General features: G+C 41.5%; 2 protein-coding genes across 2 annotated transcripts; one reads left to right on the forward strand and one right to left on the reverse strand.

Annotated features, from left to right (window-relative positions):
- The first annotated feature begins 2660 nt into the window (after positions 1 to 2660).
- Positions 2661 to 4149, forward strand: LOC115756266 (auxin-responsive protein IAA30). The gene is made up of 4 exons (XM_030695969.2): positions 2661 to 2928; positions 3049 to 3212; positions 3374 to 3470; positions 3767 to 4149. Exons 1-4 carry the CDS (start codon positions 2777 to 2779, stop codon positions 3813 to 3815), a joined length of 462 nt encoding a protein of 153 aa, XP_030551829.1. The 5' UTR covers positions 2661 to 2776; the 3' UTR covers positions 3816 to 4149.
- An 893-nt stretch (positions 4150 to 5042) lies between these two features.
- LOC115756265 (probable polygalacturonase) lies at positions 5043 to 9209 on the reverse strand. The gene is made up of 7 exons (XM_030695967.2): positions 8719 to 9209; positions 8468 to 8538; positions 7488 to 7805; positions 6965 to 7085; positions 6721 to 6895; positions 6533 to 6603; positions 5043 to 6065 (listed from the first exon to the last, which is right to left on the reverse strand). Exons 2-7 carry the CDS (start codon positions 8483 to 8485, stop codon positions 5353 to 5355), a joined length of 1416 nt encoding a protein of 471 aa, XP_030551827.1. The 5' UTR covers positions 8486 to 8538; positions 8719 to 9209; the 3' UTR covers positions 5043 to 5352.
- Positions 9210 to 14739: the final 5530 nt, after the last annotated feature.

A 14739-nucleotide genomic window follows, 5' to 3' on the forward strand; every position in this document is an offset into this window, starting at 1 on the left:
CCCCCGCAATTGACACGCGAGGCACGCAGGCACGGCTGCCGACCGTTATTCTCAACACCAATTGTCGTAGGAACTGATGGACACGCACTTGTCAAGTTCAGAGCACCCATTCGAGACAATCTCAACTTCAGAGATGCTTTATAAAAAAACGATCCCACTTCAGGGACTGATTAGAATTTCCTCACCACATAATGGCGAAATATCTTCGTCGACCAAGCCGAAAAAAATTAAATAGAAATGTCAAAAAAGAAAAAAGAAAAAAAGGAAAGGAAAAGTCTTTGGCCCAATGTAATTTCGTAAAAGAAAAAGGGTTCACCCTCGGTCAATCGAAGCAAACAATGTGGTAGGGTAGGTGGGGGACAGCAATCCTTTTACCTCCCCCTTCCTTTTCCTTTTCTCCTTAACAATCCCTGTTGAGAAATTTTGAAATGATCCCATGAATCTTCTGTGCATTTGGCGTTTCTTTAGGTGCAAGATTGATTTTCTTTGTTCCCTTCTAGTGAAAAGCACCAACGGGGAGAGGGACATGAGAGAGGGACAATCGCAATCGGGCACGTGAACATTGAACACGTGGGCGGGCGGAGAGGAGGAGAGATTTGAAGGTTTTGTCGTGGAGCGACAAGGAATGTAAGTTTAAGCACTTTGTGCATGGTGGTGTCGCTCACTTTTCGATCTTTGGCCCTCGTTCTCGCGCTCCCAAATCGGCAATTGATTACTCGTCCCTTAAATTTGGGATCTTATCCCCTTAATTTTGTGGTTAATTGGCATTGCATTTCAACGTTGCTAGAGCGGTAGCTCAGCTACCATATATGAATCTAGTACAATTATTTTCGATTTTGCTGTTCAAAAAAGGTCTCCTCGTCGCATCACCGCGTCGATTCGTACGAACCGTTTTCGCGTATTGATCGGCTAGGAATAGTCTCGTTCGAATGGATTAGAGAAGATCGATGTGCTTCTGCAAAGTGTATCCGTGTATACCATCGTGGAATATGAATTACCGATTATCAAGATATCTTGAATTTATATTGATTATTTGATGAAGCTCGTTAAGCCAACGCTCATCGGATGTGGACAATCGATGGATGTTTTTGAATTCGACCAATTCAATCATGAACCTGTCGAAAACAACGGCCAATTTACTAAACTTTTTAATTTGGCCGCTTCGACCCTAGACAATGCAGTTTTTCCGGCTAATTTTGATCAAAAGCCACCGAAGCCGATCGTCGTATGTGACACGGATGTGCCATCAGACCCATCTTTGCACACGCCACGCCGCGTGACACGGTTGGCAGGTGCTGACATGGACGGCTTTAAATACTCGGATCCCATCGCCCTACATCGGACGAAGAAGACATTATATATACTCTCGCATCACGCAACGGGGTCCATCACGCCACGGCCATTTATACGTGGAACCACGTTTCGTGCGTTCATGTCTCGCGACCGATGGTCGCATGTTTCCTCATCCCTAAACATCGAAAGGAGCCGGCGGGGGGGTTCGGTTCAACCCCCATCTACCTCTCGGCTTTCGATAATTCTTCCTCGGCTTCTCCATTACCGACACAAAACCACGTTTAAATCGCATTAAAAAAATCGGCGGCTATTCACGGAACGGGAATTCAATGCACTGATCCATTGAACGCTGATCCGCGGTCGTGCGGGTCGAGTTCGGAATTAATTGTCTTTGTCGTGTGATTAATGAGCTTCCGCTCGCATCGATGGATCCTCCGTGTCCACGTCCGATGCACGGGAGCTTTGTCTACGTTCATTCCTTTCGAATGTGAAGGGGACAGATTACCAGGAGGAGCTCGCTCGTGCGTAAACCACGAGATTTTAGGGAAGGTTAATTTACTGGTGAGGAAGAACAATCTCTTTTCTACGTAAATTTCTCAACTGAAAGAGGGGCCCCAAAAAGAAGAAATTTACCCCAATTTGCATGAGCAATTTTAATTCGCGGCTAAAATGGAAGATGTAGCTGAAAAGGGTCGTTGCCGATGCTCGACCAGGTCTGTCGGTTCGATTCGAACCAAAAAACGACCGAGGTCGAAAAGAGTAGGTTGTGCACGAAGCTACACGACGGCAGTGACAAATTTTCCATAAAAAAAAATGATTGTTCAACTTCATGTGAAATGAACGATGATAATTCAAATTTTTAAAACAGTTGACAACGATTTCATAAAATCTTACAAAACCGACTTGGATGAGAATATAAAGGAAGATTCAACAAATCGGAGTTTAATGTTATTTGAACCGTTAATTCGAACGTAAATCGTTGGTCATCGTCGTCGTCGTTACGATGCTCTATCGTGGCATATTGGTCTGATTTTATCGAATCGATGCCGATGTTTTGATGGATGATTTCTGCAAGAGACAACCCTTCCGATGACAAGGAGTACGTGGAGCCGACCCTAAAAGATGTGGCCGGTCAAAATCTTGGTCCAAGTATCGCCGTCGCCACCACACAAATATGTTCAAGAGACGCAAGATCATACGTCAAGGCCATTGCTTTCTCCAATGCATGCGCGACACGTGTATTCGTGTCCCCTCCCATGATGACATCCTAGTCCAATGGGCGAGCGATGGCCGGAAAAGGAACTCCGGAAGGATCTCTCTCTCTCTCTCTCTCTCTCTATAACAATTTGTCAAGTTTCGATTTTTATCTTATTTTTACCTTTTCAAATGTATAAATTACACACTTCGTTGTATACATAAGAAGCAAAGGTGGCGGCTCAATCTGGTCACACACCGACAAGAGGAGGAGGAGGAGGAGGAGGAAATGGGCAAAGGAAGCAGCTCATCGTCGGCTTCTTCATCCACAGCTTCGTCTCTGTCCCGCCGTCTCAAGAAACGCCTCACCACCGATCTCAACCTCGCACTCGGATTCTCGCCAGATTCTCACCAAGATCACAACCACCCTTTTTCTCCAAAGTACTCATCTCATCGATCCATTTGCTTATCTGTTTAATTTTTTGCCATTTTCCTTCGAGATTTTACCGATTTGTGTCTATCTCTCTCACGTTCTTATTGCTCTTGTGTTGGTGGTGCAAGGGAGGCTATCGAAGAAGGAGATGAATGCGACAATGTGGCTACCTTCTATGTGAAGGTTTACATGGAGGGCATTCCCATCGGTCGGAAACTGGACCTGTTGGCTCATGATGGGTACTGTGACTTGATCAGAACTCTCGACTGCATGTTCGACACCAACATCATGTGTAAGTACCGAGTATCACAAAGTGTTCTTTGTTGTTCTGTTCTGTTCTTTCCTTTCTTTTGTTTTTGTTTTTGTGGGTTATCTTGTTTTGGCTTTCGCCAAGAACATGTTTAAGTTAGTAAAGATCGATGGGGGGCTTCTGAAGTGGTTTGGCTAGAGCAGGGTCAGAAGAGGAAGGAGCTCAATGTGGAGGGTGCCATGTGTTGTTGTATGAAGACAAGGAAGGGGACTGGTTGATGGTTGGGGATGTTCCTTGGGAGTAAGTTTCGACTTCATTCTTCTTCCCTCTCTTTTTAGTCATCTCCATTTTCATGATGTTTCGACCTCGAATTCGGTCGCAAGGATATCCGATCTCGTCCGTTCGTTAAATAAGGCGTCGAGAAGTAAGTAACAGATGAATCTCGCCAGAACATGCCTGTGGAGCATGCTAATGAAGAACTGTAGAACATGCGAAAAATCACTTTAAAAATGGTCCTTTTCCGACACTAATCTTGTGTGTTTGTGGAACTGTTTCGTGATCCTTGTTTTCTTTTGGGTCGATTTGATCCGATGCAGGATGTTCCTGTCAAGTGTGAAGAGACTGAAGATCACAAGGATAGAGTGATTTTGCACGAGGGTTGCTGTCCTGTTCATCCACCAGAAGACAAATTTTGCACCCTCTCTCTCTCTCTCTCTCTCTGCCACTCAGCATCTCCTTTTTGCAAAGCAATGTGAAGATGAGTAGTCCATGGATGTGCCTTTCTTTTTTGGGCCCAAAATCACACACACATGTGCTTAAAAGCCCGATCATAGTTCTGTGTATATAACTCACACCGAATGATATCACGACAGTCAACAAGAGTTTCTTCTCATCTTTTCCTTGTATGAGTTGCTCAATGGTTGAATCACTGTGCATGCCCAAATTTCACTTCTTTTCTGAACAAACTACTGCAAATTACAGTAAGTACTTAGATCTCGCATCCACAGTCCATAGCAAAAACTGTAGCTTTTTCCGAGCGTGCGAGAGCAAATTTGAGCTTCAGTCCAAAGGAAAAACCAAGTAATATGGGCTCTGCTTGTGGCTATCCCCTGTCTGAGCAGAATATAGTGGGCCTGGCGTGCGCCAGTCCAGGCACAACTGAACACCTCCACTCAGCTTCCATGCCACCTGCACATGATTTTCAGACCCATTTAACTTGTCAAAAGAAATGGGCTGATGGAGAAAGGCAACAGATTTTTCGCTCCGTAGCAGAATCGACTGAAAGTTACCTTGTGGCTCCGAAGGAAGAAGCGGGGGCTTACTGCTGATTCCAAAAGACAGAAACTGTGACGTCCGCCGGCGTAAACCAGTCAATACCTTGCTTTGTACTGACTCGCCTCATCCCCGTGGCAACCCCGGAATTACATCTTCTGTCACGAATTCGCACCGGCATTTTGTTCCAATTAATAAGATCCTTCTTGAGTTCTGAATTCACAGTTCATCAGAAGTTCCACTGGTAATTAGCTTTTACTGTTGTGAATGAAGACAAACAAAATGACAATGATGGTACACAGGTGGAAGTTTCCCCCACGAGCTGAATGTTTGGATTGTTCATTGCTGAGATTCCAATTCACACTTTCGTAAAATGCAAAAAAACAAGAACTTCAGATGATGATGTCAATGCTAAGATATATTTCCCTTTCATGTTGAGGGGACGCAGCTTCGTGGAAAAACCATATTTCACCAGTTTGCTTCATCAGTATTGCCAACATATTGTCCTCAACCAGACGATGATGAAATTCTTCATAGAATTATATGCGAACGCTCATTTATTGCGACGGCCAGATGGACAAAATAAGAGAGGACAACTTAAGCTACAATAAGAGAAAATTTACAATGATTACAAACCAATCTATATTTAGTATGTTATTTTACACAAAAAAATTATTTGTGACTGCACACCAAGCTACAAGGAAAACAATCATCTCTCACTACCATCTCACGGTTCAACAACCATCAGCAACCCAATTCTGCTTTTGATGTTGTGGACACATTTTTTTTTTTTTAATTGTCGCAGGGAAACGGCAATGGCCGGTCACTCTAAGAGCTGGCAAAACTTCAAAAATCTTCAACAAATATTCGACTTCCAATGAAGAAGGTGCTTTGGCCTCCAAGATATGTGCTATGTTTCAAGGTAAGTCCACCAAGATAGCAACCGAGCACCTTTGTTTCGTATTCTATGTCCCTGCGAAAAACTTGATAGATGGTAACACTCAGTGCAATGATCTGGGAATATACTTTCTTCAAGAAGCTCGCAAGTCTGAGGGCAAACTAAACTGGAGTAACCTTGAACATTCGAACAGTTCCACGGAGACATCGAGTTTACGCCGAGTGTGATGTTGTATAGGCAGATATTAATGAAACTATCGCCCTCAATACCCTCCATAAGCCCTGCAACTGTTATGTTCTCCCCGCGGATGTCTTTAAAAGTGATCCTTTCTACTTTGGGCAGCGCATTGGGGTCATAAGATTCATCTGGGTGCTCCCCATAGAGACCGGTGAATCTTATGGCTGTATTCACATTAGCCAATGTAACATTAGATATGAAGATGTTCCTCACATAACCACCTCTTCCTGGAGATGTTTTTATTCTAATGCCATCGGTGGAGTTGAAGAACACGATGTCCTCTGCATGGACGTCTGATACTCCTCCGGACATCTCACTTCCAATCGCGATACCTGAGCTACGAGTCTCACCGATGAGCCGGCGAATGATGATGTTTTTACTAGGACGACCATATGATATGCCGTACTCATCCCAACCGCTTTTGATAGCAATCACATCATCACCCGTGCTTATGTAACAGTCTTCTATGCATACATCATCGCTGGAGTCTAGATGAATTAAAAAGTGAAAAAATTCAGCGCTCTGTTTGACATCATGCAGTGGAATAGACAGTTCGTGAAATATCAACATGATATCTAGTCTATAATGAAAAAGCATTATAATAAGGGAGTTTGACGGGAGGAATTATGAAATTAGAATTTTAGTTCATCCACACATTGTGTTGGAATTGGAAGGAGATATTCTCACTTTTCCATTGGAATGAGCAGGGAGGGGGGATCTGTTCATAATAGGTCAGTATAGGGGAATTTCAGATTGTTACATGAGCATCTGATCGACTAATAGAAACTAAAAAAGGGTTACAGATGCTAATGTTCCAAAAAGCATCACGGGTTTGTAACAAGCATAATGGAAACTTGACTCGGATGAGCAAATTCAATAAGCTCGATGGATATAAATCTTCTGGAAATATATTAAAAAAAAAGTAATAAATAACAGCCTAGCAGAAAGACCTTACCAGGATCGATTCCATCTGTGTTCGGTGAATCAAGAGGAGCACGTATGGTGACATTCTGAACGATAACTTGGCTGTGAATCGAGAAAAACAATCTCAACTCCCCCTAGTTCATAAAAACTTCAACTTTGCACAGTTTATACAGGCAGATTAAAAAAATCAAGAAATTCAAGCCTCCAGATCAGACAAACCTGCAATATACAGGATGGATGGTCCAGAATGGCGAATTTAAGAAGGTGAGGTTCGAGATCACGACCCCAGTGGAGTTCATCAACTCAACTAGATGTGGCCGAGTATAGTCAAGGGTTTTGTTTCTGAACCGTTCCCACCACATGCTGCCTTGACCATCAATAGTTCCATTTTCGCCTGCACAAGGGAAATATGCAATATGAAGAGGAAGCACAAGGAATGCAATTCTTCATTCGTATCACTCACCTGTAATAACCACATCGGTTAAATTGCGTCCAAAAATGAGACTCCGATGACGTCCACCAGGCAACTCCCTACCTCGGCCATATGATGGTAAGGGATCAACAATGGGCCAATCCTCCGCGTTCTGAAGCAAAGATTTTGAGACTCTTCACTAAACTGTGCATCATCTTTTTGCTTCAATGCTACCACATTGTGCAACTCCAGTAAGACGTTAGTTACTGATACCCAGGTGATTTACAGACGTTACATTGGCCAAAAATGAAAATTATGTGTACCCTTCTCTTCCTTTATGCTTTAGGCCAAAATTCTTCAATATTCCGTTTAGAAAGGGCTAACTTGGAGCATCAAATGGTAAGACATAGTGAAAAATGAGGACGTCCTTTTTTTTTGCTAGAGAATTAAAAGAACACAGAACAAGCAAAATAAATGTAGAGACCAGTACACTAGTTTCGAAAGACTGGTCAAGTCCCTCGATATTGCAAAATTAAATCAATTTTGTCGACCTCAGTTAACGATTAATCAATACCATGGATCCAAGAATTACTGCACCCTTGTCCAGCCACAGGGTGAGATGGCTGATGAGGTCGAAGCTTCCTGTCAACCACTTTCCAGCAGGGACAAAAAGCTTGGCCCCTCCTTTGTCCGCAAATGAATTAAGATAGAAGATGGCATTCTGAAATGCCTTTGTGTTGAGAGTGACGCCATCTCCGACGGCTCCAAATTCAGTGATTGTGACGCTGTGAGGTCTAACCCTTTCTTCATTATGCCGTTTGCAATGTGAACTTCCCACAGCAACCCATTGAGTAGGAACGAGCAATGCAAGTAGCACAAGTACATCCACCAACTGAAATCATGGAACCTCTACAATTTCAGTAAACAAACAATTTCGCGTGACACTACTTCAAGAAGCTCCGAATGGAGCATTCTCATATATGTCTCGACAGCTGTATCATCATCAGCTAGTTCAGACACAACCTAAATGGGTAGAGGGAATAAAATGAAAACTCCAAAGGTGACGAAGCATCAAGCAGGTAAATCAAAGCACATATTCCAGCTATTAAAGCTCCACCTATATGAAAGTTTAAGATGAATCCCACTGATTTAAAACTTCCCCATATGGTTAATAGAACAAAAAAGCTGGTCAGGATAGCAACAATTTGTCAAAAAGATATTCAACCCAAAGTGAAAAAAAAGCCAAGTCCATTAAAGGTGTGACAAAAACAAAAGAATTCAACCGCTTTGCTTGAACAATTGAGCAAATAACAGTAGGATTTCACCAAAACACTTCTAGCTTCGCTCATCAGATCCCAACAAGCAGTCTTTTCCAGCTAATGAAGCCAATGTGTTTCATGGGTAGAGCCGGACTACACTCTTAGCTCCAGTACTGATTGATTCATCTCAACCATTCCTGGGAGATCTTACGACAAACACTACTTGTACGGTTCAGCTTAGTTTTCCCAATGAAAAAGAGAGAGGAAGACAAAATATGAAGAGTCTTAAACTTACAATAAAGTGACTCCTCATATGACTGAGATCTGGTCTACCTTCCCAGGAGCTCAAGCACCAGAAAGAGAAGCTGCAATAAAAAACCAACCAAAAATTAAAAACAAAAGATTAACAAACACCTGCTTTGCTTAATTCTCTGCCGATCTCAATCCTCAATTGAAGGAAAAAAAAAACCAAAACAAAAAACAAAAAACCAGGCTTTGACAAGATGAAACAGAAAAGAATGGTGTTGATGGAAATCAAGATCCAATCCAGAATAGTTCGAGTGGGAACACTGGGAAGTGATGAGAGAGCTCGCACAAGCACCACCAGTTCACGTACAAATCATTGATTGACAGCGACCGTTGTTGCCACCCAAAAACATTCAGCAAGTTGGTCCACCACGACTCTCCATTACCTCTGCCTCTTGAAAAGCTCCAACGTTTCTAATATGCAACTCGAAAAGAAAGATCACTTCTTTATCAAGACCCTTGTGGTGGGAACCGTAATTGAGGGGACTGAGCGAGGCAAGACAGAGAGGATCACGAAAAAATGGATAGAAACTCAAGGTGGGGTTATGGGAATTCCTTTGTTCTCGCGTCTCCGAGTGTGCTGCGTTTGATTCAATTTGAGAAGAGGAAGAACAAGAAGCAGCAGCAGCAGCAGCAGCGGGGCAGTGGCTCTGTCTTTATATCTCTTTCGAGAGAGTCTTGTCTGTCTATATATCTCTTCGGAAAGAGTCTAATCGAATGCTTGTGCTTGTGTCATGTGCGCTTCAATGAGAGAGAGAGAGAGAGAGAGAGAGAGAGAGAGAGAGAGGATGCATGGGCATCTTCCAGTCTCTCTCACTCGCACGCTGACATCTCTCCCCTCTTCGTCCTCGTCTCAATGCTGTTCAGAAATTGGCATCTTCCTTAAAAACTCAATCATAAAGGTTCGTGATTTCCGCTGAACACTGGCCCTATAGTTTCCCCCTGTTTTCTCTCTCTCTCTCTCTCTCTCTCTCTCTTTCTCTCAAATGGGATTTACAGCCCTCTCTCCATAATCAAATATCGAATAGACCAGTCGAATCTAACTACACCCACTTCTCACTACCTTTTACCGCAGCTTAGAATCCTAGACTCTGTTTCCTTTCTGGTCCCAAACACTGTCTGGTCAACCTGTTTTTAGCATTGTGAACTTTGAAGAGGACAATTCAATATCTTTTCCCCATGGTAATGTTAATCCCAACCAAGCTCGGTCCAATTAGTTTCTTGGGCCGGCAAAGACGCGAAATGACCGGAATGTCCCTGAGAAATTTTGTTTGTTTTTTTTCCCACATTGAACTAGAGCCGTAGGTTTCGACCCCACCCCACAAAAAAAAAAAAAAAAAAAAAAAAAAACACGAGAGCCTCAGGTTTGTGGATGACATTTGGCTGTTTCATGTTGAGGGACCACCAGCCAGCTCAGATTTGACCCCATAAGGAAGCTACATACTTGGCAGAAAAAAGAAATGGAAAAAAAATGAAAAAAGGAAAATTAATTTCTTTATGTCTAATGATAGTAGTCCTCCTTGCTTTTCACTCTTGTCCCTTTTTCCAGTGTTAAGGAAACACAGTGTTATTATGTAGGGAACACTATTATTAAGCCCCCCTCTCCCAACATGTGAAAGACTGAACGACAGCAATCCCTTGGCTGATCAATAGTAACAAAGAAGAAAAATCGGATCTTGGGGTTTGAGAACGCTTGACGTTATAGTATACGTTAGCACGGATGAAAACTATATTAGGCTAGCTCTCATGACGACCAATCTAGAGATCTATCGACTCTGAGCACTCTTCGACGGAAAATGCGTTCAATGAGCGAACGTCTGTTGTATCAGCACTTTGCGAATTGGGATGACTGCGATCTATATTCTCAATTGGTTATGAACAGTTGAAGTCAGTATTTCACAAGGAAAAAGGCTATTAAAGAAGAAAAGAATTAAACATCAAGTGACCTTAGAACTTGGAGAACTTACTAATGGTCGGAGGAAACAATGTCAAAAAAGAGGGGGACAGTGGTGGAAGGCAGGACAAGAGAGGAACAAGGAGTGAAAGTGAGATGGTTTTGGTTTCCAAAGTCAGGCATCCAATGCCAATGCCAGTGCCTCTTGACTTCAAACCTATGCATAAAAAGGGACATGAGTGTCTCTCCATCATGTCCGATGAAATCATCAGACTTACTCTCTAGTCCTTGCTTGCGTTTCTTTCTTCGTTCCTAGCAGAAGACTCATTTTACATTTCGTAGTTCCATTTTTCTTTTCTTCTTTTTTGCTGGGTATTCTTAGTTCAATGTTGTTTGTATTTAAATAGTAAATTGCGCGGTTCCTGGGCTATTTCAACTTTCGAGATGATAAATTGCGTGTTTAGTTTCATGCGGCGTTGGCACGGGGCGAGTTCCAGGTTTGACTCCTACGGAATGTCCCGTTTCGCATCGTCTTGCTTGCACATGATGGATTTCGAGCATCCTTTCTCTCCTTTCTTTAAGGAGTAGTACATTGTTGAACAATTTAATGAGCATTTATAGCTTAAAGCTATGATACCGAAGTAGGGCGAGCTTTATGCGTCGCTTCACATGCCCAACATTCATATCGGCCTATATTTTTAAGGGTTTGTGTTGCGTTCTAATCATAATTTTAACTCGTGTGTATCTATCTTGAGCAGTGTGAGATATACCATGCCGCCGTCGTTCCTATTCATCTGCATACAGGAGAGATTGCTGCTTTCTATTCGACAAATAATTTAAAGTCGTTGAATGAACATGATATGAGAAAAAAGGATAAAGTTTCCTTCCGGAGCGGATCATCAGGCATGAAGATTATGGTCCTAGGCATCATCAAAGAGCTTAAGCAATCTGTTGCTTCGATTTGATTGATGTGGTGTTCCTTAACAGCTACAGAATAATCATCTGTAAACTCTAATTATGAGCGATTGTTCTGTGCCTTCTTCACCTATACACCTCCGACGCAATCAGTTTAACTACTCGGATGTCCCTAGACATGCATGTACACGCATAATAATTACAGACATTAGCTAGTGACGCGATTCTTGCATTTTCATGAATATGGGACATGCATTATCACCATCACTGATGTTATCATCTTCAACTTCACCAACTTTTGACAAGCATACACACACACATATATACATATAATTATTAAGGTATATGTATGTTCACTTATAAGTTTAGTTACCATATTAACAGAAAAAATTTCCTTGGGAATGTCCTCTTTATTATATTTACATAATTTGATGTACACATTACCCTACAAAGATCGATGCTTCTAACTAGTGTGCATTGAAGAACTTGCTCGCATGATTAGATTTGCTAAATCAGGGTTACGCCATGGATCAATCTTGCGGCTAACCTAACTATCATTTCTTTCGCGCGAAACGCTATCTTAGCTATCCTCAAGATAGCTAATGATTTGTTGATGCAATTCTTATGCTGCTGGACTCAAAGTCAAGGATCGAATCCACAACCATCCTCAAGGCTAGCTTCAACTCAATTGAGTTGGATCGGAGTGCGTTGACGCCGCCACTATTCATCTCCTAATTAAGTGACTACAATGGCCAAACCCTAATCACTCGTCGCTCGAAACAAGGGCCACTACATTGTAAACTCCTCATTGGGTAATTGAAAAGCCTAGTTATCATCCTAGTAATTAATCAACACAACCCCTTAATGGCAAGTCTATCTCGTAATTAGGTAGTGGATCGAGTTCAAAAGAAGGTCTCACGTACCCAAGATGCAAGCTAATACCAAATACTTGTAGCGCATATGCTTCAGGGAAAATCCTTCTATTCTTTTATCGACAAGAACCTTAACCAATGCTAAGGAGAGAGAGAGATCTCAAATCTTTATCCACACTGGTCAAGTACGTTAGCTAGCAAATACATATCCTTGAAATCACGCTCCTTGGTAGCTACCCAAGACATGAATAATTACACGTGTTGATGGGACAATTTCCTTGCTCTTATAAATATGAATCGTACTAGAAAAATGTCAATTATCATCGTCTGTCCGCAAACGCACAAATGGACCCCCTCAATGGGACACCAAGGCCAACCTAGTCTTGTCTTTAGCACATTAACAAACTTCAATAATGGAGATGGGAACATGAGCACCCATCACTATCCTCATGTGGGGGACACCCATAAATTGATTTGAATTGGAATTTCTTAAATAAATAAATAAAAACCACCTCTTACGTTGGGAATACGTCTCAAACATATCGTAGAATTCAATGTGCATCAAACCCTAAGTGTGAAATACGGTCTATAGTAGATTTATTTATATGGTCAATCCCATTAGGAATGGGGGCAAAAAATGTTAATGAGAATGACGGGCTTGGCTTATATCATTTAACTTATAAAGGAGGGAAGAATTCACATCCAAAAAAGGGTGCCCAATTTTACATTCTTTTTTTTCCGGACAATTCATTTTTTTCTCCAGTCGCTCATAAGGTATACAAGATTTAGCTGCTTAATTACGTGGAGGGGTCCTTTTGCTATAGGAACGTTATTAAACCTCTTCTAACATAGCCGTCAATCACGCCGTTAGCGATGATTAATCTGTCGATGGTACAAGGTCCTATTGGAATCACAATGACCTTTGCATCATATAATTGAATGGCCAAGAGTAAGAGTGGGGGTCTTATATCAGCAGAAGGAATACTGATGTTTGCACTTCGGAAGCATGGGTGTACACACGCACTTCACAAGACTTATGAACCTCGTCTTTCTATTAGGCCACCAATGACATATACATATATATATATATATACATATATATATTGACAACCGAGATGTCATGGCCAGCTTGCGAGCACTTCGACTATTCCTCGGGAGAAACTAGCACAGCAATCCACCGCCATGGTCCCCTACTTAAATCACAAGTGTTCAGCTGAGGAATCGAACTTAAAACTATTGTGCCTAATCACATAATTTCAAGTGCGCCCTAACCAATTGAGCCACCCATGGGTGGGTACCAATGACATATTTTATCTCTTCTTTTTCCGCTGAAAAATCAAAATTCTGTAGAAGAAAAAAAAAATCATCAATTGGTGGAAAAAAAAGAAAGGGAAGAGAATCACATGCTGTATTACCTTCCAAGTTCCAACCAAAGATTAATTGACAGAAGAGGCCAAATCATTCTTTGGGGAACCACCTGTGACTCCAGAACCCTAAAATAATTGCTCCAATCAGCAGCTACTGTTGTGTTTTCTATTCTTCTCTTTGCTGCTGTAACTTCAGATGCTAGGGTTTTGCCATTTGGCCACATTGCATTCTCCATTTTAAAAAACTCAGGATCTTGGCCGACTGTTGTTTGATGTTTGAATTATAAATTGTAATGGCTCCAAGATAAGCTGCTTTAATTTGTTCTCATGCTAATTATTATCGAATCAATTCGATAGTGGGCTCACAGCATGTACCAACTCCTTGGACCTTCCCAGATCTACCTACTCGTATTTATGCCTATGGAATCTGTTTATTAGAAGGTGGAAGGATGATCACGGGTGGGATTAGTGCCGCGGAAGGGATTAAAGAATGGATATTAATGCGATGTAGGAAAACGCTATTTCATAATTGTATAATGTGACATTCTGACATGACATCATAGATTCAATCAAGTTTTTGTTTTGTTTTTTTTTTAAGAATGAATTGAGGAATAAGTCATCTGGCTTCGTGGATTATGAGATAGATCATCGTGTTATGTGACGTAATGCAAAAGAGTTTCTTGCGTTGTTTTCTCACACGGACACGTACTTGGAATAACCACGTGAATTCCACAAGATTTCGACAAAGAGATGAAGGTTAATGAAATGACAGAAACTAGTGCTTAATCTTTGCCAATGTTCGAGCTTGATGCTTCATCTGCTACACAATATGGTTCAACTCTTTCTTCCGCTACTTCGTAACCTTTCACATGAGTTCCAAAATTCGATGAAATTGAAAACTTCTCATCTTTGTTTATGCAATTTAATAATGTGCATTTTGGGTGAAAAAGACAATAAGGAAGTCGAAATACGTAAATTGTTAGCATTTCAATATGTTTACGTTCGACCAAAAAAAAATATATATATGTTTATGAAATACTACCCAAACAGTCCCCGTAGAAAATATCTTAATAACTCCAACTATAAACCTTCCGTTGCAACATAAAATTATGTGAAAATTTCACAAACCATCTCCACCATGAGGAGTGATAATGCAGATCGATATGAGATCAAAACTTCAGGATGATCTTTTGAATTTCTCGTCAACTTTCAT

The sequence above is a fragment of the Rhodamnia argentea genome, chromosome 7 (assembly GCF_020921035.1).
Source record: "Rhodamnia argentea isolate NSW1041297 chromosome 7, ASM2092103v1, whole genome shotgun sequence".
Classification (NCBI taxonomy): domain Eukaryota; kingdom Viridiplantae; phylum Streptophyta; class Magnoliopsida; order Myrtales; family Myrtaceae; genus Rhodamnia; species Rhodamnia argentea.

What these genes read in the sequence shown, in the direction of transcription:
- LOC115756265 (XM_030695967.2), bottom strand. An exon ending in AACCGATGTGGTTATTACAG is followed by an intron (nt 6,896 to 6,964) that starts GTGAGTGATACG and finishes TCCCTTGTGCAG; the next exon opens with GCGAAAATGGAACTATTGAT. An exon ending in ATCCATCCTGTATATTGCAG is followed by an intron (nt 6,604 to 6,720) that starts GTTTGTCTGATC and finishes CTCGATTCACAG; the next exon opens with CCAAGTTATCGTTCAGAATG.
- LOC115756266 (XM_030695969.2), top strand. Translation starts at nt 2,777, where the DNA reads ATGGGCAAAGGAAGCAGCTCATCGTCGGCTTCTTCATCCACAGCTTCG. An exon ending in GTTCGACACCAACATCATGT is followed by an intron (nt 3,213 to 3,373) that starts GTAAGTACCGAG and finishes TGGCTAGAGCAG; the next exon opens with GGTCAGAAGAGGAAGGAGCT. An exon ending in GTTGGGGATGTTCCTTGGGA is followed by an intron (nt 3,471 to 3,766) that starts GTAAGTTTCGAC and finishes GATCCGATGCAG; the next exon opens with GATGTTCCTGTCAAGTGTGA.